The 27163-nt window shown below is 27.4% G+C and overlaps 7 protein-coding genes across 8 annotated transcripts; 4 read left to right on the top strand and 3 right to left on the bottom strand.

Annotated features, from left to right (window-relative positions):
- The first annotated feature begins 1600 nt into the window (after positions 1 to 1600).
- Positions 1601 to 4804, top strand: LOC122521984 (ribonucleases P/MRP protein subunit POP1). Its single transcript, XM_043642746.1, has 3 exons — positions 1601 to 1767; positions 2291 to 3628; positions 3702 to 4804. Exons 1-3 carry the CDS (start codon positions 1644 to 1646, stop codon positions 4751 to 4753), a joined length of 2514 nt encoding a protein of 837 aa, XP_043498681.1. The 5' UTR covers positions 1601 to 1643; the 3' UTR covers positions 4754 to 4804.
- Positions 4805 to 4869: 65 nt separating this feature from the next.
- Positions 4870 to 6815, top strand: LOC122521985 (carbonyl reductase [NADPH] 1-like). The gene is made up of 4 exons (XM_043642747.1): positions 4870 to 5153; positions 5231 to 5491; positions 5579 to 5817; positions 5905 to 6815. Exons 1-4 carry the CDS (start codon positions 5136 to 5138, stop codon positions 6206 to 6208), a joined length of 822 nt encoding a protein of 273 aa, XP_043498682.1. The 5' UTR covers positions 4870 to 5135; the 3' UTR covers positions 6209 to 6815.
- On the bottom strand, positions 6609 to 7368 carry LOC122521987 (U6 snRNA-associated Sm-like protein LSm2). Its single transcript, XM_043642748.1, has 4 exons — positions 7326 to 7368; positions 7183 to 7250; positions 7017 to 7107; positions 6609 to 6943 (listed from the first exon to the last, which is right to left on the bottom strand). Exons 1-4 carry the CDS (start codon positions 7326 to 7328, stop codon positions 6818 to 6820), a joined length of 288 nt encoding a protein of 95 aa, XP_043498683.1. The 5' UTR covers positions 7329 to 7368; the 3' UTR covers positions 6609 to 6817.
- A 506-nt stretch (positions 7369 to 7874) lies between these two features.
- LOC122522114 (3-hydroxy-3-methylglutaryl-coenzyme A reductase) lies at positions 7875 to 22051 on the top strand. 2 transcript variants are annotated; one of them, XM_043642923.1, is made up of 9 exons: positions 7875 to 8088; positions 16859 to 17094; positions 17754 to 17865; positions 18213 to 18294; positions 18396 to 18693; positions 18766 to 18917; positions 19840 to 20371; positions 20442 to 21682; positions 21745 to 22051. In XM_043642923.1, exons 2-9 carry the CDS (start codon positions 16912 to 16914, stop codon positions 21854 to 21856), a joined length of 2712 nt encoding a protein of 903 aa, XP_043498858.1. In that variant the 5' UTR covers positions 7875 to 8088; positions 16859 to 16911; the 3' UTR covers positions 21857 to 22051. The 2 variants fall into 2 exon arrangements, with proteins under 2 accessions (XP_043498858.1, XP_043498857.1); XM_043642922.1 differs by lacking the exon at positions 7875 to 8088 and adding an exon at positions 12944 to 14278.
- A 921-nt stretch (positions 22052 to 22972) lies between these two features.
- LOC122521885 (DNA repair protein complementing XP-A cells homolog) lies at positions 22973 to 24459 on the bottom strand. Its single transcript, XM_043642615.1, has 5 exons — positions 24177 to 24459; positions 23907 to 24018; positions 23662 to 23786; positions 23300 to 23576; positions 22973 to 23196 (listed from the first exon to the last, which is right to left on the bottom strand). The coding sequence occupies exons 1-5, from the start codon at positions 24332 to 24334 to the stop codon at positions 23035 to 23037; spliced, it is 834 nt and encodes a 277-aa protein (XP_043498550.1). The 5' UTR covers positions 24335 to 24459; the 3' UTR covers positions 22973 to 23034.
- Positions 24460 to 24861: 402 nt separating this feature from the next.
- Positions 24862 to 26221, top strand: LOC122522190 (proteasome subunit alpha type-6-like). Its single transcript, XM_043643034.1, has 5 exons — positions 24862 to 24970; positions 25158 to 25252; positions 25349 to 25430; positions 25509 to 25938; positions 26017 to 26221. Exons 1-5 carry the CDS (start codon positions 24895 to 24897, stop codon positions 26072 to 26074), a joined length of 741 nt encoding a protein of 246 aa, XP_043498969.1. The 5' UTR covers positions 24862 to 24894; the 3' UTR covers positions 26075 to 26221.
- Positions 26210 to 27073, bottom strand: LOC122522191 (probable small nuclear ribonucleoprotein Sm D2). The gene is made up of 3 exons (XM_043643035.1): positions 26964 to 27073; positions 26461 to 26716; positions 26210 to 26392 (listed from the first exon to the last, which is right to left on the bottom strand). Coding segments are annotated over exons 1-3 (363 nt in total). The 5' UTR covers positions 26966 to 27073; the 3' UTR covers positions 26210 to 26287.
- Between the last annotated feature and the right edge of the window lie 90 nt (positions 27074 to 27163).

The following is a 27163-nucleotide window of genomic DNA, read 5'->3' as shown; positions in this document are numbered from 1 at the left end:
GGGCTTGCAAGTTTTATGTTCGAGACAAACGTCGTAACAACATTTCTCTTTACTTTGGCATTGATCATCTTCATCGCAAAGCATGGGCGCATCATACCAATCATAAGATCGTGAACAATGCGATCTCAATGGTGGACAACGTTTCATCATTTTCTTTTTCATCTCCCACGATGAATGTGTTAAATGCGGCCAATACGATTCTCCAAAATTAAACCAAAACCATGGTATTGAAAAAGATTGCCACATTGGTTCCTTTGACATTTCACTTTTCCGATTATTACAGCAGTAATATCGAAGATCTTGCGTTCTGCACCAATATCGGCAAGATTTCGTTTCTCCAACGTAGTAACAAGCAATTAGAAGAAATAATACAATTTTGAGTATTCCATCGTCTGGCCACATATTATTCATTCTGGAAAATAATTGTGTAAAAATAAACAAGTTATTGATATTATGTTAATTGAGAATAGATGGATGCTTAATCTTTTCTCGATAATTGATGGATATCTCAAATGTCGTTTTACCGAACTAAAAAATTAGACATTTTTTTAACAGATATTTGACATCTCTCGTGAACCTATACTTTTTTAACTATAATATAACTAGAGATTCGCATCTTGAAATGAAAAACCAAATTATTATGATAATAAATAAATATGTATCGATTTTTTGTTTCGTTTTTCTTTTTTCGGTAAAACGACTTTTAGGATACCCTGTATATCAAATATGACGAAGAACTTACCTAAGAGGAAAGATGCGACCGACTGTTTACACTTATGGTTACGCGCGGCTTCTTATATCTCGAACTAAAGAAACAGAGTTATTGTAATTATATTTATAAACATAAGTGACAGTAAAAACATATTGGCCATTAATTAATCCTATGACATACAATCCATTCATATAACAAATTTGAATATAGCACAAAATGCAATAAGAGAAATTCTACGAAAGCCACAAGAAATTCTTATTTTGTTTCCTGAAATTGCATGAGTGACAGTAAATAGATGTAGCACACATCACCGACCGATGAATCTACGGACTATTGACAGTTTTACAGGTAATAAACTTATCATTTAATGTTTTTCAAAGTAAATCTGTTATAAAATGTTAATTGGTTACTATAACATCCATAGACGTACTCCATTTCTTTTTTCTTTTCTTGTTTAATTTTTTAATAATACTAACCGCGTTCTTCATTCTTGTTTTTGATTTTCCAACATTATATTTTATTATGCGTTAAAAAGTGTAACATCTAATATTTTAAAACATTATCTGGTGATTAATCATCTTTTATAAACGAACAATTAATATATTTTTCTTTATAATTATAAAGTAAATTCTATTATATTCGAATGTGTAATTTGCATACTCCATACTGAGTTTTAGTTCTACGCCGATAGGCATAGGTGACGCTCAGGTTATGCTCAATAGCGGAGTGAAAAATAACAGATCTGCACATTCGTCCACGTGACTTTAAAACGTTTAGTAATGCTTCGTTTAAGAGGTTATATTATGAAAATATTATATTAAAGAAATTATTGTTAAATGAGTAAAGAATTTATAATTGGAAATGAATCTTTAAAAATATTTAAATAAGAATTACAAATAAATCATTAGTCTTAAATTATAATTTTATCAACATGGAGAAGAAAGAACAATTTGATGAATTTTTGGGTGGAACAGAATCATTGCCCATTGATGTTTCTATTATGAAATTAGCTAAGGCGAGGGCTGGTGAAATTTTATCAATGACTCGTTCAATAGGTAAGCGATCATTTTATTGATTTTTATAGTACAAGTAACCCCTGAAAAGCACGGTACTTGAAGAACACGGATACTTTCCACCGAATTACACGGTTTCAAACTACACGATTTTCGAGTAATTCTTTTGAAAAAGAATAAAATACATATATTATTTGATATAAAATTATTTCCAAATATGTCATTTGTTTGATAAAATAGGGAGTTATGGTCAAAGGCAAAATTGTTCAGGATTATAAGAGAATTATAACTTTTATCGCGAAATTGAAAAAATCACGTCTATGACTTTTCAGTTCCACTCCATTTTAATTAAAATATATACACATTACATACACATTATTTACAAATGTATATGTTTCAAAGAACACTGAACCAATTAAACGTGTTCTTCAAGGGTTACCTATATTTTTTTACATCGTAAGGATAACCAGTAATAATGTCTTTAAAAAATATATATTTACGCTTTCTTTTACCAAATAAATTTGACCACTAATAATTACGTTAATCATTTTATTGTTATCTGTAGAAAATCCTCGACAAACAAAACTGATTTTTCAAAAGCTTCCCATACATATGCGTAGACGAGTTATGTCACATAATGCGAAAAGATTACCAAGAAAATTACGGGAAGCGCATATAAGTCAAATGGGTAAATCTGGTTTTCCTCCGAAAAGCAAAAGGCCTTCACGTAAATATCGCAGACGTCCATCTAATTTACTTCTGGAATACAATAAAAGACAACGAAATAAAATTTGGCTAGAAACTCATATTTGGCATGCCAAACGATTTCATATGATTGAACAGTGGGGATATAAAATCGCTAACTTTGCAAATGATAAATGCTTTAAAGCTAATTTTCGGTCCATTACAGAACATTGTTTGATACAAGATCTTTCTTATTACTCTTGTATAGAAATCATTGGACCGGAAGATATTTTAAAAGAAACTTTGAGATCGCATTGCAATCCAACCACATTAACGTTTGCTGCTAAAATGTACATTAATGGTATGAGAGAAGGTACTGTAATGTTTTTCAAAAGAAATAGTTTTCCACTATATCCTATAGGGAACGTACACTTTCTATGGAGGCCCAATTGCTGCAATCAAAGAACTATCTGGATTTGGGTTCACCCAGCTTTTTATGATGACATTTTGACTAATATTATATCCAGTTTTAATTTTAGTCCTTGTATAACCAAAAATGAAGAATCAACATCGTCGAATCAGTTACAAAATTCTTATATCAATGAAAATAATTGTCAAATGAATTTATTGAAAGGCACTTTAAATAGATTTAGACTGTGTGGTCCATTGGCACTAAGTGTTTTAACAAATTCGCTTAAATTACTTGATATGAAAAAAAATTTATCAACAACAAAAGATAAATCAAACAAAGGTTATGAAGATGTTACAGAAAATAAAAAAGATATTCTTATCGTTACCGATTTGTGGTATAAAGATTATTATGATGATCAAGAAAATTGTAAAGCTTTCAAAATCCAAGAGCAATTATGGCAAGCATTGCAATCACTAGACTCACCTAATCAATTACCACCAAATATGGTCTTTGGACTGACTGTTCTAGATCCACGTTTTTATTTACCTGAAAAAAGAACAAAACCAGAGAAACTGACGACACATTTTGAAAAAATATACAATCCACCAGCTCATGTTAATAATAGTCCAATATGGGATAAAAATTTGCGTGAGAGAATTAGTAAATCATGCGTGCCTACTGGTTTAATTAACAAATTAAGAAGCAGCAATCTGGTTCCTGGTGTAAGCAATGATAATCTTTTCAAAGAAGATATAATGGCCAAAATTCCCATACTCGTTATTCAGAATCCTGGAAGTTTTAGTAGAGGTTTGTTCAAGTTTCATTAAAAATATATTTTAATAATACTTAACTTTTCATTAATATGAACTTTTATTAATAGGTTTAGGATCAGGCATTGACATTATCATACCATCAAGATGGGCAATGCCATTCTGGCTTGGTTTCATTCTTCGTTGTGCAAGAGTCGGAGCATTAAGAGAGTCTAAATTAATAGCATTAGAAACTCTTAATACAAATTCACCGGATATTAATGAACCCGATACACCTGCCTACAAAAAAGAAGCTCTTATTACAAAAGAAGAATTGGAAAAGAAATATTTTAAATATCCATCTAACAGACGAGTTAATTTTATAAAGTTTGCTATTTCTAGTCCTTTCTATTGTCAATGGAATATATTAATGAAAGAATGGTCAGGAAAAGAAGATTTCTATATTTTAAGAAACCGAACCACGTTAACGCAATTACAAATGAATCTTTCTTCCTTTAAATCAAAAAAACATAAAGTTCCTACTTCTAAAATTAATTTAGATAATGGATTAAATAGCGAAAATTGTTTAATACGTGTCAGAATATCTACTGTAAATAAAGGCTGTCTAAGAACGTTTGCGATAATATGTGAACCAACTGATTTAGATTTAAAACAATTGAAGAACAATAAACGTTGGTCGGGACCGGAAGAAAAATTAAATAAAGATCCAAATGAAAGTAGACGAAAGATTTTACGGAAGAATCATTTGTTATTGTTAAAACAATATAGAAAACAAAGAATACGTCATAGAAAGACGTTAGAAAACAAAATAAGTAATACGTTTGAAGAAATTATCAAAGGAACGAACGATGTAGTTGAAATAAAAAATTTAAGACAGAAGTTATTAAATAAAAGTCGTAAAACTGTATTGGAACATTCTCAAATAATGTCTAAACTTTATTTACCAGATTGTAAAGAAGTTAGAAAATCATGCGACAGGGAAGTAATGGGATATCTAACACAAGGACATTTTTCACTTTCCATAGGCCAAACAGTTGGGATAGGATATGTTACGATACAATCTATAATAGCAATGATCAACAGAAAAAGTAATATTGTTCTTGTTAGAAATAACCGTACAAGAAAATACAGATGTGCTCGTTTAGAAATATTATTCGATTAGTCTTTTAATAATAAAATAAAATGTGTATTAAATTTATGTAAATATTATATTTGAAACTAATGACAGTCAATAACAGTTTTTCATTTTTATCTATAAAACGCGTTGTCATGCGTCATTTCTTGAAAAAAAAAAAGTTTGTTTGCATCATCGTTTAATTATCTTCATAATGCCATAATCATTGTATTAGATAAGTATCGTTATCAGTATAAATGGTGAACAAAGTACTTAATAATTATTCTTTATTTTTATCGTAAACGTTCTCTACTTTGAGTAATTCTAAGAAAGTATCGATTCGTTAAGTATTTAACACGTTTAATTTAATACAACGACGCCATATTTATTGATTTAGTGACAGGTTATACTTTCTAACAAACGTAGAACCATGGAACGCATCGCCGTAGTACGTATCAAAATTCAATAATATTAATATATTTAATATTTTAAAGAAATTACTATAATATATATTTATAAGTGTAGGTAACTGGTGGAAACAAAGGTATTGGTTTTGCAATTGTCAAAGGACTTTGTAAACAATTTGATGGAATAGTTTATCTAACTGCACGAGACGAGCAACGCGGTTTAAATGCAGTTAAAGAATTAGAAAGAGAAGGATTAAAGCCAAAATTTCATCAACTTGATGTTACCGATGATAACAGTATCAATAATTTTCGCGATTACTTGCAAAAAGAACACAATGGGTTGGATGTATTGGTTAATAACGCAGCAATTGCTTTCAAAGTATGAAAGTCATTGTTAAATAATTTGTCTTTTTTTAGATCTTTTTTCCTTTAAAGTAAAATCTTACAATAAATTTTTGTAATACAGACAAATGCAACTGAACCTTTTGGACATCAAGCGGAAGAAACTGTAAGGGTCAATTACTTTAGTTTGAGGAAAGTATGCGACAAACTTTATCCATTACTGAGACCACATGGTCGTGTTGTACATGTGTCCAGTAGTTCCGGTCGTCTGTTAAATCTAAGCGGTGAATCATTAAAAAAAAAATTATCTAACCCGAATCTAACGGAAGAGGAATTGGATAACCTTATGCATGAATTTGTTGAGTAAGTTATAAATAATATTTTCTGATTCTAAAATAATATTCTAATAATGCTCTCCTATATACATCTTTCCATTAATATATCTTGTAGATCAGCAAAAAAGGGTACTCATTTGGAAAAAGGTTGGTCCAATTCAGCTTATGTTGCCAGTAAGGTAGCTGTTTCTGCTTTAGCAGGCATACATCAAGCTAAATTCAATAATGATTCCCGTAAAGACATAGCAGTAAATGCTGTACATCCTGGTTATGTGGATACAGATATGACTAGTCACAAAGGACATCTTAAACCTGATCAAGGTGCAGAAGCTCCAATTTATTGCGCATTGTTACCAAATAACACTGAAATAAAAGGAAGATATCTGTGGTACGACAAAACTCTAGCAGATTGGCAATAAGCTTAAAATATAAATTGCACACTTGTATTATCGTTTCAATAAGTGAAGAAATAGACCTATATATGAACGATAAAATACACACTGCACCATATATTGTTATACAAATATAACGTCTATATTTTTATATAAAAATTGTTTCTATGTTATTAAAAAATAATAAATAAAAAATGATAAATAGTTAACAGTATTATCTCGTTGAAAAAATTAGTTCTTATTCGATCACTTAAGTCAAGCTACAATGAGCACAATTATTACTTGAATTAGTGATTGTTTTGGAATACTGCGTACTGTAGATTCCAGGCAGGTATTTTCAGTGTTCTAGGAAGGAATTATCAAGGTCCCTAAACCCATATAAAGGAGGGTAATGAAGATGAAAAATAATGTTAACACACTAATTACATTCTTGTTTGAATAAGTTTATAATTGCAAAAATAACATTTTTAAGTGTACCTTTTATAACTGTTTTTGTACATGAAAAGATAATACATGGCAAAGAAAACTTAAATACATGCGATAACCATACATTTAGATTATTAAAGATGATGTCCTTGATATAGTTTGTATAAAATGTTTCAATAAAATAATAGTATATTTCATTTGAAAAACATATCATCTTGTTTGTACGGCTGCTTCTTTACGGGCTGCATCCTGTAATAGTTGTGTATCAACTTCATCGCCAGGTAATTGTACATATCTTACTACTGATCCACGAATAAAACAGTTTTTTACTGATAGCTGAAATTTAATTCATCAATGCAATTAATTAAGCAACAATTGAAATGCAATATCATTAATTAATGTTACGTACCATGTGAGGATACTTGTCTGGATCTGTTACACTTATATCGGTTAATTTAATATTTAGATATTGATCAACAGAATGTAAAGTTCCACAAATGCTGTAAATGTATGTAGTAGTAACATTATATTTTGTTATTGTTAGGTTAGAAAGAATAAATTAAAATAAATATTACCTCAGATCATTTTTTAATTCCACAACTACATCTTTTCCAATCAAGGATTTGAAAAATGAGTAGAACAACTAAAATATAAAATATAATTTATATATAAATATAAATATATATTTATATTTTTATTTATTAAAGCACAAACTTACCATTTTTATCTACGATAAATAATATCAAATGTACATAAATTAATATTATATCGTTTATTTATTTTATTATTAATTAATACTTATTGTTTAAAAGAAAAAATCAATACATTAGAACGAAATCATTATCATGACGTCTCAAAAATGAGGTTAGATTAATGATGCCGGTGTAATATTTGTTGTAGACTTTCGACAGGGCTGTAAACCTTACAAAACAAGCGCTTTTATTTTCGTAAATTGATTTGCAATAAATTTGTGCAAGTAGAGCTATTTTTTGCTCGATTACATCAGCACGTGATAAAAAAGTGAGTGCATATGAACATGATAACGTTTTTGAACATGATAAGATTTTAATTTAATTTATTCAATATTTATATTTTTATATTTTCTCAAAAATAAATAATCGATCAATTATATTTATCGTATAATAATTTATAGAATAAATATTCTTGTGCATTAAATGCAAGATATATTTGTTATATAAATAATATTACGTGATAATAAAAAATATAAACATGTTCAAAGATTTTTAACATTTGAGACAAGTAGTTTATATGACTAATTAGTACGCCAGAAAGCCACTAGAGGTGCGGTTGATATTACGATTCAATTTTTACAAACTTCAACATTTGCACTTGGCGGCATAGTATTAAAGAGATAACATGGGTTCGTAAATAAAAAGGCAAAGAAATAGTATCGCCGATATTTATTTAATAATGTTGTTACTTTGATCTACTGACCGACTGGTATACTTTTGAAACGAACGGTAAGTTTTTTCGACATGATAATATCATTAATTTTATTTAAGGTTATGTGTAACAAATTTTCGTTTGTTTTACATGCTTATTGAACAAATTGGAACAATTTGATTATCTTATGAATTTTATATTTAATTTGCTATTATAATATTGTCAATATATTATTGTTGTATGCGTGCTCGAAATGTTCATATTTAATTTGCTATGTTAAAACATTGTATATAATTTTATCATTTTTTATTTATGTATTGAAATCTAAGATTATTTTATTCTTTTTGTTATTAATTAGGTGTAAAATTTGAATCTTTAGCTATATATAGTTTAAATTTTTAAGTAAAAACTACGCATCAAAAATTATTTGGATATCATATTTGAAATAATCATAGTAATTGAGTAATTTTATTTAAAGTGACCTACATAAGTTTTATCTTTTTCTACAAGTAAATACGTATAGAATATATAATAAAGAATCAAAATAGGATGAAGAAACTGCATTATAAAAATGATAAGTGTAAAACTTATGAATGAATTGACATTATGTAATTGTATACAACATATATTATAATGATGTAAAAAATACTAACTTCGTATAATAAGAATTTTCTTTAAACACACTCATAACGTTCTATGCCTACTAGATAAGCTCCATAATTATTAACTGATAAAATATATTTCTAGTAAAACTTATTAAGTATAGGTTGACAACTACGTGAGTGGTAATTTTAATAATAATCTATCGACAAAGTTCACAATCACTTAGTTGCTAACCCAAATACGTCTGTCTATATTTTTTTTGTAAGATCTCTTAGTTTTTAACGTAAAATTTTATCAACATATTACATAAGTAAAAATAAACAAAATGTTATATAAACATATTATTAAATTTTTGTTAAAAAATGATAACGAAATGCTTTTTTGTTCGATAGTTATTCGAATAGATTGTTGATTCAAATTATAATTCCATTTAAAAATGTTGTCCATTATAAATGCAGGTCTGATATTTACAGAGAACAGAATTTATTTTATTACTAATTTTTCCTTATTTTCAATAATTACAACAAATACATCATAAGTTGTTTGCATTAATTCCTGACACGTAATAATTTATTTCTAATAAACATCTTATTTCACTATTCCCGACAAATAATTATCTATTGATGCGATGTCTGGTGGATCTTGGAAGCAAAGAATTAGTCATTTCTTATCTATCCATTGTTAGGGATAATGGTCATTTGATTATTGCCGTACTAGTATTGTTTAATGTACAGGATAACCATTTAATTGGATCTATAAATATTGTCAAAATAATGATAAAATATCTTTTATTAATTCTGGCTGTCATTCATTCTGTAGGATCTTTTGAAAAAACTTTATTTGTCAGTTTTTTTAACAGTTTTTTTAACAGTATTTTTTTTTTTACAATTTATTCTTCGATAAAATGTGAGGCCTAAATATGTCATTGTTGCATATTCAAATAGATATTGGTAATGGATTTTTATGCGATTTTTATGTGTCGATAAAACACCAGCTCGTTATTTTTTTTGTATTTTTGTTATAACTTTTTAATAAAACTTGTAAGAGCTTATATTATATAACAGTTTTTCTTATTTTTACTTATAGTATATGTTGGTAAAATTTTGTAGAAAAAAAACTGGGATTTCTTGCATATACGAGGATGGGTTCAATAAAAACAAAAATACTCGTGTATTTTTTATATAAATGTCAGTTTGACTGAAAAAAATTTGTTCTATGTTATGCTCAAAAAACTTTTCAATCTACCCACGTATATACAGGGTCTTACGCCTGACTCGACCACCTAAAATATCTCGCTTATTTCGTATGATAGAAAAAAATGTCAAAGGAAAAAACTATTCTGTTTAATTTTGTAAATTGTGAAAAGTTTGCCAGAAACTTCAGTACGCGCCCGGAGGACGGTAATGAAGAAACAAATGCAATCAACGTGTAAGACACTGAACAAGCAAAAAATCTTCTCATGTACAAGAGACAATATTTCACAATTTTTTCGGTAAAGGTCACTTGAAGATCAACATATTGTACATTGTTGGATTCAGTTGTTTATAAGCTACAAAAATATTGTAGTATAAATATGCAGTCCTGTTTAAAAAAAATGCGATGACCTTGATATCTCGAAAAAAATGACCTTAAAAAAAAATTCGGCCCATCACTATATAGGCGTCTTCGAACAGAATATTTTTTTCCTCTAACATTTTTTTCTATTGTACAAAATAAAAAAGATATTTTAGGTGATCAAGTTTGGGGAAAGACCCCCTGCATATTTATGAATATTAAAATTTAACACTAAATTACCAGACCAGTCAAAATGATTGGTCTTGCAATTTCAATTTAAAATTTCTACTGTATGTAATATTTTCTTTCCGTAATGATATCATGACTTTTGTAGCTATAACTAAAGAATCAGTTTTATGAACTTTATATTATTTTATATATATGTGTAACAAATATATTTTTTGCTATTGCTAATCTTACCTCATTAAGTACTTTTTTTTAAAGATCAGTCATTTTGACCGGTTTGGTAGAAATAGGTATATCAAAATAGCTGGTAAATTTAGTGTTAAAGAAATTTTATTCAATTCTTGAATATTTTAACGGATAGGAAAAGTAGTCTTGTCAAAGAAACTATTTGGTGCGATTATTTCTTAATTTCTCATCTATGTCATAATAGATATATTATATCTATATCGAAGAAGTGTAGTAAGTATACGTATCTATTCATTGCAGTAAACTTTAAATATTATCTTTCTCGTTCGAACGGTTTCACGTATTATGCGCAGACGTCCGGTTGCTAATTTTTAGTTATTAAGAATAATTTCGTATGATAATTCGATTGTTATTTCCAAATTCATCAAATTATCTTATCTTCAAATTTATATTTTTTACTTTCATAGTAAAATTATTCATATTAAAATTCATTAGTTGCTTGTTTACGTATCTCGAAGAATTTTATTTAAAAAGAAAGAGAAATTAATTAGTATATGTGTCATGCCTATTTCTCCTAGAGCTACTTTCTTTTTTTCCCCCAACAAAGAATCATTTAATGTAACTTTAAATTACAATCACGCAATGTACCGTTGAATAACGAATTCGATTGAGCAAGAATAAAACAATTATAATAAAGATGCACGGCTCGAAGTCATAGCAGACAACTACTAGCCTTCCTTGTATTTCAAATAGTTCCGGGAAAAATAATCACTTTTATAAAGTTGTACTTATCTTTATTTTTATCCTTTTTTATCAATATTTATTAGCATATTATGTCTACAGAATGCTGTTTTTGTTATTATTAAATAGGACTTTTTTTAATGCGAATAAAATTACATTCATAAACAGTAATAAAAAATCAAGAAACTTTATTTATAACTTTATTTTTTGTTTATTTCGAGATAATTAGTAGAAAGGAAAGCATATATGCAAATGTGAACTTTGTTCTTACATAAATGTAACTCGACTGGATTTACACTTATTTAAATTTTTATTTAGATTTATTTAAAATGATTTTTTGTAGTTAATATCTCGAAGTAAATTTAAGTTAATTGATTTTCATCTATTTGCTCGTTAAAAATAAGAAAATATAATTAACATACTGATACGTCTTAACTTATAGTCTTATATATATAATATACTTATTATATATATATAATATATAATATTTATATAATATATATAATTATTATATATATAACTTATCAGTCAAATTAAGAAAATCTCCGAAGGAGATGAAAATAATTTATTTATAAAATGTATTTAAAAGATTAACTAGATCATTTGTTCATTAATTGGACAACTCTAATTATTTTATTTGTAGATGCGATACAAAAATTTGATTTACAGCGGATTAAAGTATAATTTGAGTTTTTAGATATTTTTATGATTTTATCATATGAATTTTCTAAAAATAAATTTTTATGATTATTATATAAATCGTTGACTATAGTTGAGTAAGTTACTTTCGGTCGAGCTTTTCTGCTCTTTCACGATTTCTCTTTTCACTCATCGTTGGTTTACCAGACAAAAGCACGGAAATCACGTTAACGTAAACTTTCGGATGGATTTAGATTATCTTAGAACGGCAACAGGATCCTCTTATTATAAATTTGCTTGAGAAAGAGAGAAGAAAGGAATTACTTACAAATATTTTGCATTCAGAAAATTGTGCCTTATTCGATTTTCAGTCAAATTTAGATTGTAAAGTTTCATTTAAAGAGAGGGAAGCGCGAGAAATTATTGCACGATTATTATTATAAAAAAAAAAATATTCAAGAAATACAATAGAGATCACATGCATAAGCACGCATAAATGTTATTAATAAATTTATCTTGCATTTAAAAGGAGAAATTTTGCTCCAATTACTTCACTGATACATACAATAAATTGACAATAATTTTTCTTTCTTTTTTTTTTTTTTTTGACGAAATTTAATAAGACGTAATTATTCGCTTTTATGTTGCACGTAATTTGACACGAAAAACGTATTTTTTATAATTTAAGCAATAAGTTTCACATAAGATAGAGACAGACAGAGAAAGGTGCATTTACAAATATGCTGGATGATGGCCTTCGCAAATCTTTTTTTCGTTTGAATTATTAATATCTCCAATCACGCTAATTATTATTCAATTATATTTTATTCTTTTTACAAACCTGTAAAAAAATGATAATTTATAACTTGAAGATCAGCTTTACATGATCAACAGACGGATAAATAAATAAATAAAACGTACCATAGCCTTGATATACATTTTTTTTTTCTTATATTTATTATTAGCATATAAAAATATTATTACATATACGTAGTTAGAATATGATATCGCTTAAATACATTACTTAACGATAATCGTGTTCTAGAAATTTCCTGGATAGTTATATTGTCACTATTACATTTAACGAAATAATATTGCAATATACTTTTCGATTAAGTTTAATTATCCTTTAAATAATTTTATGTATCTTTTATGAATCACATATATATGTTTGTAAAAGGCAAATTTATTAACTTTCACTTCGTACAAGTTATAACCATTAATCCTTAATCATGATAAAAAAAGAGAATTAAAACCCTAAAAAGACTACGTTAAACGAGGTGTTAAATTTGTATCAGAAACCTCAAGGTTTCCGTTAAAATTACATTCATTCAAATTTATTTCAATGATTCGGTCCCATTAGTGCCAATTCCTGCTTATTTCTGTATTATCCGCACACTAGTTTATTTTTTTTTCTTACAAGTTGTACTCCATCTTTGACCTATACGATTGTGTTCATATCTTAAAAATATACTTAGTTGTTAATGATAAATAGACAGATATCAATATTTAAATAGTGATGAGGTGTAAGAGGAGGAAAATGAGGAGGAGAAGGAGAAGGTGGAGAAGGTGGAGAAGAAGGAGAAAAGAAAATCCGTGAGAAGTAGTCTCAATGAGGCAGTAGAATTTCGTCATTTGCGTTAGTTGGTTCGAGAATACTACTCGTTGTCTATCATCTAATATAAGACATACATATACACGTCTTCTCTGTCGCGTTGTGTTGTCATCTTCGTCGTAATCATACTTGTTTTCTTCTTTCAATATATTGTCATAGTAGTACTTGCTGTCGCTTTTTACGTGACATAATTGGCATTTGAAAAAAAAAAGAAGAGTTTCGGTTATTTATTCGTTAGTATCGTCTCACACGGTTTTCACCTTACAACTTTCTACCCGATTGCGTTTATTGGTTCTCCTACTTCTTCGTACTCATTTTTTCCCCCTCGAGATAGTTCCACTGTCCGGTGTGTCTTTCTCGACGAAAGTAAAAGTTTGAACGAAAGGAGAGTCTCTACGAGTAGGTCCGATTACACGCTCTAACTTTTCACGGGCATTTTTATTCGATAAGATAAACTTATGTACGTTTGCCGAGAACAAACTTAACATAAAATTTCTTTTCACTTTTTAAATTCGAAAAGTAGATTCGTCGTTACAAAATTTTGTTACTATTTTGTTCTTTTCTTTTTCTTAATATTTAAAAAAAAAAAAGAAAAAGAAAAAAGAAAAAAAGAAAAAAATAAACAGATGAAAGAGGAAAAAGTATGAGACAAGATACGAAAATTGAAGCGTCTCTCGATCCTTTCTTTGAGAAGCAAACATCATCGTTGTTATCTACGTCGACAGTAACGGAGGGCGAAACAGGTATGATTGTGCGTGACATTATACATATATAACACTTAAAAAGAGACGAAAATGTACATACATACATACATAAATATATACCACGTGGTTTATTGCAATAAGCATCACATTTTTAAACATATATGTACATGTATATTGTAATATACATGTGCGTCATCGTTGCGGCCAACTTTGAGCTTCTACGAATACGATTTCGTTCTTTGAAAAGAAGCATCTTCAAATACACATGCGCGCTTATATACATAAATACAAGTTCAAGGAAATGAAATCAAAGTTTTGGCACGATTGTTTCTTAGTATTTTCTATTCGTTTAAGAATGTGTGTGTATATGTATTTTAGAAAAAGACAGACTTATCAGATTCTAAAAATACAGAATATAATCTATTTTTTAAGAGATTAGGGAGAAGGGGGAGCTAGAATGGAATAGAAGGAGTATTTTTCTTCGAAATGCAGTATGACGATAAACAATGGTTTTTATAAGAAAATAATTGTTTTTTTATCTCCGAAATGTTTATGGTAATAAAAATAAACATTAATTTAGCGAGGCAAAGCATAAAAGCAGAACGTACCACGATTGAAAGTCTAGTTCTGTGCTATACTTCTATGAACAGTTCTTCAAGTTCAAAAAATTACCTCCCACTGATGAGAAACGATCTTTCGCTCTCTCTCCCGGTTTGTGCAAGCCGAACGTATTTGAAAAGAGAAACGTTAAGCAGAAAAGTATGTATGAAAAAGAAAGATAGAAAGATAAAAAGATAAAAAGAGAGAGAGAGAGAGAGTTGGTTTTCATGCGTTTCGTTGGCATTACAATATTTGCATTTGTGTGAAAGGTGAATGTCAAAGAAAGTGGTTACAACAATATATTTTCGCTTATTGTAATGTAACAGTTGGTCAAAGTAAGTATTTTAGAAGGTGAAAATGTAATAATTTTGGAGAAGATGATTTTCTAGTACGTAGAAGAAAGATTATGTGGTTTTTGCGGTCTAACGCGGTTATGCCCGTATCTTGAATAGTTTTCTTTATTAAATTATCTATCTTTTTCAGTGGTAAATAGTTTAATGTCCCTTTTTATTTATTTATTTATTTATATATTACAATGTTTTTTACTTTTATTCGTTAAACGTACTCTACTACTATTTCTGCTTTGATTATAAATGAGATCGATTTTTATTATAAATTTGTTCTTAGACCAAATGGTGTATCAAAAATTACTCAAGCCATGCCACGTAGTCAAAAATATTATTTATAATTTATAATTTATGTTTTTTTTCATTTAAAATGCATTTTTTGGAATAATTATTATGAAAAAATAATATAAAACAATGCGGGCTGAAAGCAGAGAAGAAAACGAAAATTAATAATTATTTTAATAATTATTTTAATAATAATAATAATAATTTGATCGAGGAATTAAAAGCATTATGTAAATAATACAAAAAAAATTGATATTTTACTTGATAAAAACAGAATTTTCGTATTGAATTTTTTAGCTTTATCAGTAAATTTTTCAGCTAAAATGGTGACATTCTGATATTCGATATTAGTCGTATCGACAAAACTTATTTTCATGTTATATCAAGTGGTTAAAAAAAATACCATTCTAACAATTTTAATAAAACTTTATTTGAAGAAAAAATGAATTACTTTTTAATTTATTATTATTATTATTATTATTATTATTATTATTATTATTATTTATTTATTTTAAGAATACTCTATTCAAAAATTAAAAGAAATATTTAAGTGTTTTAATATTTCTGAAATTTACCGCAAATACTGACACAACATCATTTTCTTACAAACGTAAAAAAGTTTGCGTTAAAATTTAAGATCTTAAGTTTTTTTTTAAACTTAATTTGTATATTTCGAAATTGAACAACAGAATTAAGTTATTCAGCATACTTGATAATTATATTATTTATATAACCTGATATTTTTTTTAACGAATTTGTTTTTTATTGTTTTATGTGTGTCTCTCTCTCTCTCAAAAAGAAAATATAAGTGATTAATAATAATTGAAAAAAAATATTACCATTGGAGCGAAATCGATGTTACGTATTAATCATCATTGAACATGAAAAAGTGTCAGTAATCAACCAAGTATGTGGAAACTCTTAAGAGTAGTTAACTCTTAGAAAGTCACCAACCTTGGCAGACATGCTTGATTTTTTACTTCGAAATTAGATGTCAAAGAATTTCTAATAATAGAGTTTTGGTTCGAACTGGATATTTTTTCTTATTCTAAAATTCTTATTATTTTCGTTTTCTTTTTAAAAGTTTATCAGAACTAACTAATTGCAGAAAGATATAAGTAGTAAGTTCGTTCTAATAATTTTTCTTAAGTATTTAGATAAAATAATATAATCATTATGTGAATACGATTTCACATAATGATTAGGATAATACACGCTAACTTAACTCCTAACTCTTTTTCCTTGTTATTTTATAATTATTATTATTATTATTTTTTCTTTCAAGTTTTATATAATTACCCTATTTACCATTTATTTTTTGGAGGACGGACATAAGTTTAAATTTAAATACTCTTATTATAGATAAACGTTCAATAATTTTTTATAGATTTGGATATTACAAGAACGAAAATTGATAAAGAAAGAAATAAGGAAGACAAAATGTTATCGAAACTCTTTGAAATACATGGCAGATTTTGTGCTAGTCATTCATTAGAAGTGATCGTAACAACGTTTACCCTTACTGCTTGTATGTTAAATATGGATACTGGTAATGGACAAGCTCGTGATCAAGATGTATTACCTGTATCAAGTAATTGTCGACATGGTCGGTGTAATCCTGATGTAAGTTATTATTAATGGTAATAAATAAAATTAATATTTATGTACACGTACAAGCTCGTTATTCACGAAATGAACAATTGAAACAGGCTCCAGAAAATTAGTAACATTTATGAAAATTTTAAATAGAAAAATATTTTGTTAATTAATTAATTAAATCAAATATACAAAATATTTATGCATGTAAATATTAATTTCTATAATTACAAACCAAATTAATTGATTTTATTTTTTCAATTTATTGCGCTTAGCGGTACCCTCAACGGAACGGGGCTTTATACCACCGCATAGTTCGCACACCCATGAATACGGCCTTGTATGTGTATACATAAATATTTTTTTTAAATAATGTTAAAATTATTATTTAAAATATTATTTAACCTTTGGAACACTCATATGTTACCTTTGAAGAGGCGAAAATAATTATTTAACGTCGTGGCATATTTTTAGTCTGTTATTTTTATTTATTAGTTAAATATTATCCTAAAGAAATAAATTTTTTACGCTTACATATAATCCAAGCATTAGTTTACTTAAAAATGAATACAAATGGACAAGCAAAAATATTAAAAAAAAAATCAAGTTCAAAAAGTTGATAATTATATGTTTTTATAAATATATATATATGTTCTTTAAAATAAAATATATTATTAATCATTCAGGATTTAAGCGCTGCGGATATTATATTTATGACCATAATACGATGTCTCGCAATTCTTTTTACATATCATCGATTTCGACGTCTCCAAAAACTTGGTTCGAAATCTATATTAGGTGAGTTAATAATTAATTGAATATATCAAAATAAAAAGATTATTTCGAATAATTAACAAAAATCAATTAGATATTATTTATAGGGCGACGCTTTCGTAAATGTGAAAGCTTAAACGTAAAAGAGAAAGTTTTTATAAATAACGAAAACTTTTCTTTGCATACAAATAATAATAACAATATTAATTAATTATTTATAATTATGTTATAAATTTAAAGGTTTTTTTTTCTTATAATTATTAATACTTATTAGTGATAAAAATAAATTTCGCCTTACTAGCATGAGAAATCTAATATTTCTCTTAAATAGATCAACTTAGAAATTAATTCTTTTTATTTTTTATATCCAGCTATTGCCGGCTTGTTTACAGTGTTTTCAAGCATAGTATTTACATCCAGTGTCGTAAATTTCAGTAACATCTTCGATTTAAAGTAAGTTACTTGATTCATAAAATTTATTAATTAATTCCTTATCTAAATAAATTCTTTATTTATTTATTTATTTATTTATTTATTTATTTATTTATTTACAGGGATGCACTCTTCTTCTTTTTTCTTTTAATTGATCTTTCGAAAGCTTCTGTGTTAGCACAGTTAGCTTTAAGTTCTAGAAATCAAGAAGAAGTACGTGATAATATTGCTCATGGAATGTCTCTTTTGGGTCCAACTATAACATTAGATACTATAGTTGAAACACTTCTTATTGGAATAGGTTCATTATCAGGCGTTAAACGTCTGGAATTACTCTGCAGTTTCGCGTGTCTTGGTGCAATAGTAAATTATGTAGTGTTCTTGACATTTTATCCTGCTTGCTTATCACTTATTCTTGAGGTAATTATTTTTTACTTATATATATATATATATATATATAATATAATATATTAAACTTTTCATAATTTTCAGCTTTCTCGAGGAAATAATAGTAAAGCTCCATTAAGCGCAGATAAGATTTTTATGATGTATTCTTTCAATGAAGAGGAACAAAAACCAAATCCTGTGGTAGAACGTGTCAAACTTATTATGATTGCTGGTTTATTCATGGTTCATGCAAACAGGTATTTTAACAATAACTTTTTCTTTTTTCTTTTTCCTCTAGTTTAAAAATACTCTATCTTTTTATGCATCTCAATCTTTGATGGTATAACACAACGAGCTTTCTATAAAGTTCTAAGAAAGGAAAAAAGTTTATCATTTCCATCTTTGACCTTTGCTACACACAGTTTTACGTTTCCAATTGTGTAGCAGTATTTATTCCTAAATTTAACAGGTCAGGGTTTCACATCGTGACACTGACATAGGCATACATCTAGTTCATATTCAATGAATGGCTCAACGCTATTGTTAAATATCGTATATTTCAAATATTTCTATATATCTTCATGAATTAACGAATTTCACGTTTAAACGATAACATATACATATATAAATATATGTATGCATTGTTTTTTAAAATTTTCGCGTTTAAATTATTGTGTTCTATATACAATTTTTTTCGTTGTTAGCCATACAATAATTTATCTTTTTTCTTCTTCTTTTTCTTTTTTTCATTCATTCATCAGGCTATCAGGGTATATTTAAATTTTTTAAATTTCGTTGAAAAAATACTTGATAAATAATTTTCTTGTTTTCTTTTCGTAAGAAAGAAAATGTAATATATAATAGTTATATTAGTGTATAATATATGTAAATATAATGTCAATCCATGACGAGCGTAAATATTACATGAAAAATGTATTGGCATTCTATACAGAGTGAAATGAGAGTTTAAAAATAAATAGGACATAATTCTAATCTTTTTTATCACGTTTCTTTCATCGTCTTTAGCTTAGTTTCAGTCTAAGAAAAACCATTGACGGGTGAACATCCTATATTATAATAATATAATATTTAAATGTAGATATCTATATACATTTTGTTTTGTTCTGTTTTTAATAGTGATATTCATATTCTATATTTTCATCGTAATTTCTTTTGCAGCCGTTGGCCATTTAAAAATGATGGAAATAAACATACAGTGGAAAGTGTAGTATCAACTAATTCACATATTGTAGTAAATACGTATAACGAAACGGAAAAACATTCAGATATTGAAGAATATTTAATGAATTGGATATCAATTAGCGCGGACAATATCGTTATACTGATCCTGCTATTAGCATTAACTATAAAATCTATTTTCTTTGAAGATAAAGAAGATATAACGAAACAATTGAGATTCCAAGAAGATACACAGAACATTATCGAATCTGAAAGTACTGAAAAAATGAATGTTTCGTTAAGACAAAGATTCGGAGTGACAATGTCTATCCAACAACCAGTTTTTCCATTATCTGAAATAAATGGAGATTGGATAGAAATGAAAAATGAACATAACATAGAACTTGTTGATAAAGAAGTACAAACCGATGAAAAAGTAAGTTCAACAGATCTATCAAATCATGTAGACCTACTGCATGGATCTATTGAACCGAGAAATCTGGAAGAATGTCTTGAAATATATCGATCCGAGGTAAGCAAAATGATAATATCTGTATAATCAATTTTATAATAAAATGGTAATATTTCTCATTTCTTTGTAGCTTGGAGCAAGTGCTCTAACAGATACTGAAATAATAAAATTAGTAGAACATAAATATATACCTGCATATCAATTGGAAAAAGCTGTTGGAAATATGGAAAGAGGTGTCGGCATCAGGCGGCTCTTATTAGGTGCCACTGGAAATTTTACCGATGATTTAATTGAATTACCATATAAAAATTATGATTATACTAAAGTATTAGGATCCTGTTGTGAAAATGTTATTGGCTATATTCCTATCCCCATTGGCGTTGCTGGACCTTTACTGATTGATGGAGAATATTACCACATTCCTATGGCTACAACTGAAGGGTGTTTAGTGGCATCTACTAATCGTGGTAGTAGAGCATTATTGAAATGCGGAGTTACAAGTCGTATAGTGGCAGATGGTATGACGAGGGGGCCTGTCGTCCGATTTCCAAACATTGTAAGAGCTAGCGAAGCTATGGCATGGATGCAAAATCAAGAAAATTTTCAAGAAATGAAAGTTAGTTTTGATCAAACTAGTAGATTTGCTAGATTGATCAAAATCCATGCACGTATTGCTGGCAGGTATTTGTTTATTCGCTTTGTAGCTAAAACAGGCGACGCCATGGGAATGAACATGCTCTCAAAAGGAACAGAAAAATCGCTGCAAACTGTCCAAAGATATTTCCCTGATATGGAAGTATTATCACTTAGTGGTAATTTCTGTACAGATAAAAAGCCAGCTGCTGTAAATTGGATAGAAGGTAGAGGTAAAAGTGTAGTGTGTGAAGCGGTAGTACCATCGGAAATAGTGAAAAGTGTATTAAAGACATCTGTTCATGCATTAGTTGATGTCAACATAAGCAAAAATATGATAGGATCAGCAGTAGCAGGTAGCGTAGGTGGATTCAATGCTCATGCTGCGAACATTGTGACTGCCATTTTTATAGCCACTGGACAAGATCCTGCACAGAATGTCAGCAGTAGCAATTGTATAACATTGATGGAACCTTGGGGACCAGATGGCACAGACTTATGTGTCTCGTGCACAATGCCAAGTATTGAGATTGGTACTATTGGCGGCGGGACTGGACTTCCAGCACAAAGTGCTTGTTTAGCTATGTTAGGTGTGAAGGGAGCCAATATAGAAGAACCTGGTGAAAATGCTAGTAGATTAGCAAGGATAGTTTGTGCTACAGTGCTCGCAGGAGAATTATCTCTAATGGCCGCTCTAACAGCTGGACATTTAGTCAAAAGTCATCTTAGGCATAATAGGTATGTCATTTTCATTCCTTGATGATATTCATTGTACTAGCATTTAATAATTTTAATTTCAGATCATCGACTACAGTAAGCAATCCTATGAGCATTGTGCAAAGTGATAAAGATAAGAAATTATCTGTTCCAAGTATATCATTACCTTCACCAAAACCGTGTTCAGAATATTAACGTAAGTTTAAGTATTATTTTTAATGCAATTATGAAAAACTAAGTGGTACTTTTCAAGCTGCCTTCATGATTTTTTGTGTGTCTCTAAAAAACACAATATTAAAAAATATAAAATAATTCTTCCACATTTCTTATTAAATATATAATCATGACAATAGAAATTTCAACAACTTTTTAAAAAAAAAATACAAGCCTAAAAGCATAAAGCAAATATACTAATGTATATAATAATAATAATAATAATAATATTATTATTATTATTATATTAACATTTTATTTAAAATATAATTATTTTCTATGATTTAGAATAACTTTGTATTAATATTATTTTTTTTTACATCGATATTTTGGTTGTCATTTGTGAAACTTGTACAAATGTATATGAGAAAATATCGCTTTTTATATTTTTCTTGTATTTCTTCAATCACAATCAAAATCTAGACATAGGAAATAATTTAAGTATGAGAACTCCTATTTTGAAGATAATGTAATATTTTAACTAAAAATAGTGCAATATAATGCTTGAAATAATGTTGCTTTTTTTTTAAATAAATGAATAATAATATTAAAAAGACTATTGATGGAAAAGTAGAAAGTAAATAGGAAAATCAAGAAATATAGAAATAGGTTAACTCGATATATGTTTGCCAATGAAATAATAGAAAATCTGGAGTCGATATCGTAATATATCATTGTCTCCAAAAAACATTTGCTTTTGCAAATTAAAAAAATCCTATAAAATCAAAATTATTAATAAAAAATATTAAAGACTGCATTGTGTAATATGTTGAATATAATTACACTTTGAATATATATCTTATTAAACAAGTTTGTTTTAAAATGTGAAAAAAAATCCTTTAATTATTATGTAATTATGTTAACAATTAAATAAACGAATTGTAAAATATACAAATCAATGATTTTGTACAAAAATACTAATGTTTCTAACTATATTCTAATGTTTTATTTTTTTATTTTATATATATTATTTGTTTACATTTATTATTGCCTTGTTTCAGAACAAGTGATACTAAATTTTCTATGAAAATGTTTTAGATATCAATAATTATTTTCCATTTCTTTGTTTTTTGTTCACTTATTATTTAATTTATTTAATGTAATATATTTAATGATACGAATTAGTTTAATAAAAATATACAAAATATACAAAAGAAATATTACATTTTTTCATACGTTTCATCATACCCACACGATAAACATGTATGGGAATATGTATCATCATCTTCGTTGTAAGTTTCCTCTCCAAATTCATGAACATGATCAGCCTTAATCGATTTATTATAGAGAGAACTTCTTACTTGCATTCTTAGCTTTTTTATCTAGATTAAAAAATAAACAATATTAAATTTTGAAACTCATATTACATTTCGATTGAAATGTATTGATAAGAAATTTTTAAATCGTTATTATAACAGCAGTTACTTTTTTATTAAAATTTTTCATTTTGGCTTCCTCTCGCTTCAAATCGCGCTTTAATTTTTCATTTAGTAAATTATCTTCTGAGCCCCAAACCTCCAACGCTCTCTCTTCTACTTGCAAATGTAAATATAATTTCATTTCACCCCAACGTGGATTATGAGGATTTTTTCTAGTAATATACTTTAACGCTGGTTCTCTTTTATCAAAATCATAATCTCTTAATAAATATTCTTGCTTAGCTTCCGATTTTGTTATTAGAGAATGTTTACCCTCGTTATCTCTATAAAAAGAAAATATTTGTAATAAGAACAACGCACACACACATACACATACTTGTTAATTTGAATATTTATTATATTAAATACCTGCATAAGTCGCATACTTCTAGATTAAAAGTCTGAAGAAGGTAAGAATCTTTAAATTCTTTAGTACACTCATCACAAAGTGGTAATGTACTAATAATGGGCGCAGGTTGTGTTACAATGTTCAACTAATAAAAAAAAGACAATATTTATAATATATTTTTAAATCGAACTAATTTTAAGATATACAAAATCTATTGAAATAAAGTAGAAATTTATAGATTATTATTAACTTATAAATTATTTACCATTTCTCTCTCCAATTCATTATTTTCTTCTATAAGAAATCCACCTCCACTATCAACAACGCGTTTTCCTTGAACATTTATTGCTCTACCCGTGGATGATTCTTTGTTCTCTCTTTACAAAAATAAAAAGAGTATCAAAATAATAAATTAAGTAACAATAACAAGAGAGAGTAACAAGTAAAAATAATATATTTAAAAAATTACTTTACATTGATATAAAATATTAATTGAACAAATTAATTAACTTTACATTTATAATATTAAACATACTCTTTTTTATATGGGTGAACAACAATTTTAGACTTTTTTAGTAATAATGCTCTTTGTCTATTTCTTTCAGCTCTTTCTTTAAGTTCTTGTTTCATTTCAAATGACAATTCAGTATCTTTAATTGATTCACTTCCATTATTTACTTTTTCAGTCGACATTTTATTGAATTAAAAATTCTTCCAAAATAATCAAGATTCTTATTAAATAGTATATTAGCTTCAAATACAAACGAACTGCTCGACGATTAGCAGACACTAACGCATTTTACAAGTATACATATGGGCCAAAATAAAATCGTTTCTAAGAAACGAAACTAGATGGATCATATTTGGACAAATTTTAAAACACAAATTCAAAAAATTATTCCAAAAGATTTCAGATAATAATTCAAACTAAATTATTAATTTTAACAATATTTAATTATTTTACAAAAAAATTGTCCTTATTTTATAAATAATGAAAATAAATTTAGCGCTCATTGCCCTTACAGTTAGTGAACAGAAATTAAATCAAAAGTAAAATTTACGCTAAATTAAAAATGATAACGAACTAAAAGTATAATAATAAAATATGCAATAATTTTTTTAAATTATACATTAAAATATAAATAAAAGAAATAATAATTATAATAAATATTAGAGTAGAGATTGTAGAAAGAATGATTGGTAGCATGAGTTGACGTTTCCTTGAAGATACATGAAATTCAGTTATTATCAATATGGCGCGAGGTAGTAGTGCAGGTTTTGATAGACACATTACGATTTTTTCGCCGGAAGGTCGGCTTTATCAAGTAGGTAAGTAATTAAAAAATATTCCATTTAATACTACGATCTATACCAAATTTATTATACTTTTAATTAAAGTTAAAATATTAATTTTCAAGTTTTTACATTACTGTGTCATGACATGGCGTATTCGAACTTTTCAAACTTATTTAATGATTATTTTTTTTTTTTTTATATTTATTTATATATTTTACAGAGTATGCATTTAAAGCTATTAATCAAGGTGGTTTAACATCTGTCGCAGTAAAAGGTGTAGATACTGCAGTTTTCGCGACACAAAAGAAAGTACCTGTAAGATAACCTCTTTTCTCATAAATATTTTAATAAGATCAACTAACTGTGTGCAATCATAAATATTATGTACTTTTGTTAATTTTTTCGTTCCAGGATAAGTTGTTAGATGCTTCTAGTGTTACTCATGTATTCCAACTTACAGAACACATTGGCTGTGTTATGACAGGCATGATAGGTAAATTAATTCATATTTTTTTTCATATTCTTTGGTTTATTATAATTAATTATAATTATATTCTTTATTTTTTTATAGCCGATAGCAAATCTCAAGTACAACGAGCAAGATACGAAGCTGCTCATTTTAGATATAAACACGGTTATGAAATACCAGTAGATGCATTGTGTCGACGTGTCGCAGATATCAGTCAAGTGTATACACAAAATGCAGAAATGCGACCGTTGGGATGTTCAATGATGCTTATTGCATATGACAAAGAAAAGGGTCCTTGTATTTACAAAACTGATCCGGCTGGTTATTTCTGTGGATATAAAGCTATATCTGTGGGTGCTAAACAAACGGAGGCTAATTCTTATTTGGAGAAAAAGTTAAAGAAGAAACAAAATTACGATTTTGATGAAACTATTCAATTAGCTATTACTTGTTTATCAACTGTCTTGTCTGTTGATTTTAAACCAACAGAAATAGAGGTTGGTGTGGTATCCAAGAACAATCCTAAATTTCGGTAATTATATATTCTAATAATCTATAACAATATATCATCTGATATAGCAATCTACAGTTTTTCTTCTTTTTTTTACAGCGTACTGACGGAACAAGAAATTGATAAGCATTTAACAACGATTGCTGAGAAAGATTGATAATTTTACGTAAAGATTTTAATAAATACATTAAAAAGGTTTTATTAATTTTATTTCAATACTTACAAAATTTTAAACAAATGTATGTCATGAAATGATGCATTTGGTTTATCAACAAATTAATAAACGTCATAATTGAGTGATTTATATTAAAACATTTATTCTTTAGTTTAGCCAAATCCAATGTAGTTATCTAGTTAACTATTGCTTAAATTATTTTCCTGATGCAGTTGCCAAAGGATTTCTAAGAACTAGAATGACGGAGTCTCCACGAAGAAACATTTTTGTGATAAATCTATCCTTATTAACTGGTTTTGCCTAAAAAAATAAACATATAAAAAAGCTAATTCATATCACAAATTTGTCACATGTAAAATATCAGTTACCTTCTTTTTTCCTTTGCCGGTACGTGGTAGTTCCGTCCACATTTCTTTTACATTTTCCAACACCATATTACAATGTCTGTCAAATGCTTTTACTCTACCAAGTAACTTTTTATTATTTCTACAGTTTATTAATACTTGTGTATTATTTTTAACTGATTGAGTTAATACTGAAAGCGGTCCAGTATTAAATTCTTCTTCTTCCCTCTTCGCTAATTCTTCTGGTGTCATTTCAGACTTAGGTTTTGTTAAGGATGACCTAAACAATAACAATAATTGCAATTGAAAATAAAAAAACCATTACTATAAAAAAGTAATTTATAAATATACTGTGTTTCATAAAACATTCTAACCTATTTCAAATTTATTACAATAAAATAGATATCAATTTTACAATATATAATCTATTTAAACAAAACAAAAATTATTTATTGCGCAGTCTAGAATTTATAATCTCAATCAAATATATAAATTCTTATATATTTTAATTAATATGAATTACTTACATCTTTTGTAAAGTTTAATAATCGAAGAAATTTCCAGTAAATAAATGTGCGTGTTGCTTTCCGTAATACCAATGCGATATATTAATCGTATATCGAATACAAGTTATTTTCATGTAACTACATCATACAGTCTAATGCAAAACCCTTCATATAAATAGGACTTAAAAGAAAGCAATTCCTAATCTCTCATTGGTTAAAAA

This window comes from Polistes fuscatus, unplaced genomic scaffold (genome assembly GCF_010416935.1).
Source record: "Polistes fuscatus isolate 324 unplaced genomic scaffold, CU_Pfus_HIC Scaffold5, whole genome shotgun sequence".
NCBI lineage: Eukaryota > Metazoa > Arthropoda > Insecta > Hymenoptera > Vespidae > Polistes > Polistes fuscatus.
Note: the sequence above shows the minus strand (reverse complement) of the source record. Positions and strands in the feature narration are given on the sequence as shown.

What these genes read in the sequence shown, in the direction of transcription:
- LOC122521984 (XM_043642746.1), top strand. Translation starts at nt 1,644, where the DNA reads ATGGAGAAGAAAGAACAATTTGATGAATTTTTGGGTGGAACAGAATCA. An exon ending in ATCAATGACTCGTTCAATAG is followed by an intron (nt 1,768 to 2,290) that starts GTAAGCGATCAT and finishes TGTTATCTGTAG; the next exon opens with AAAATCCTCGACAAACAAAA. An exon ending in TCCTGGAAGTTTTAGTAGAG is followed by an intron (nt 3,629 to 3,701) that starts GTTTGTTCAAGT and finishes TTTTATTAATAG; the next exon opens with GTTTAGGATCAGGCATTGAC.
- LOC122521985 (XM_043642747.1), top strand. An exon ending in ACGCAGCAATTGCTTTCAAA is followed by an intron (nt 5,492 to 5,578) that starts GTATGAAAGTCA and finishes TTTGTAATACAG; the next exon opens with ACAAATGCAACTGAACCTTT. An exon ending in CTTATGCATGAATTTGTTGA is followed by an intron (nt 5,818 to 5,904) that starts GTAAGTTATAAA and finishes TATATCTTGTAG; the next exon opens with ATCAGCAAAAAAGGGTACTC.
- LOC122521987 (XM_043642748.1), bottom strand. An exon ending in GAATTAAAAAATGATCTGAG is followed by an intron (nt 7,108 to 7,182) that starts GTAATATTTATT and finishes ATACATTTACAG; the next exon opens with CATTTGTGGAACTTTACATT. An exon ending in CAGACAAGTATCCTCACATG is followed by an intron (nt 6,944 to 7,016) that starts GTACGTAACATT and finishes ATTAAATTTCAG; the next exon opens with CTATCAGTAAAAAACTGTTT.
- LOC122522114 (XM_043642922.1), top strand. Translation starts at nt 14,179, where the DNA reads ATGAGACAAGATACGAAAATTGAAGCGTCTCTCGATCCTTTCTTTGAG. An exon ending in GCTTATCACTTATTCTTGAG is followed by an intron (nt 18,694 to 18,765) that starts GTAATTATTTTT and finishes CATAATTTTCAG; the next exon opens with CTTTCTCGAGGAAATAATAG. An exon ending in AGTCATCTTAGGCATAATAG is followed by an intron (nt 21,683 to 21,744) that starts GTATGTCATTTT and finishes TTTTAATTTCAG; the next exon opens with ATCATCGACTACAGTAAGCA.
- LOC122521885 (XM_043642615.1), bottom strand. Translation starts at nt 24,334, where the DNA reads ATGTCGACTGAAAAAGTAAATAATGGAAGTGAATCAATTAAAGATACT. An exon ending in GTTCACCCATATAAAAAAGA is followed by an intron (nt 24,019 to 24,176) that starts GTATGTTTAATA and finishes ATTTTTGTAAAG; the next exon opens with AGAGAACAAAGAATCATCCA. An exon ending in GAAGTATGCGACTTATGCAG is followed by an intron (nt 23,577 to 23,661) that starts GTATTTAATATA and finishes TTCTTTTTATAG; the next exon opens with AGATAACGAGGGTAAACATT.
- LOC122522190 (XM_043643034.1), top strand. Translation starts at nt 24,895, where the DNA reads ATGGCGCGAGGTAGTAGTGCAGGTTTTGATAGACACATTACGATTTTT. An exon ending in AGGTCGGCTTTATCAAGTAG is followed by an intron (nt 24,971 to 25,157) that starts GTAAGTAATTAA and finishes TATATTTTACAG; the next exon opens with AGTATGCATTTAAAGCTATT. An exon ending in CGACACAAAAGAAAGTACCT is followed by an intron (nt 25,253 to 25,348) that starts GTAAGATAACCT and finishes TTTTCGTTCCAG; the next exon opens with GATAAGTTGTTAGATGCTTC.
- LOC122522191 (XM_043643035.1), bottom strand. An exon ending in CCGGCAAAGGAAAAAAGAAG is followed by an intron (nt 26,393 to 26,460) that starts GTAACTGATATT and finishes TTATTTTTTTAG; the next exon opens with GCAAAACCAGTTAATAAGGA.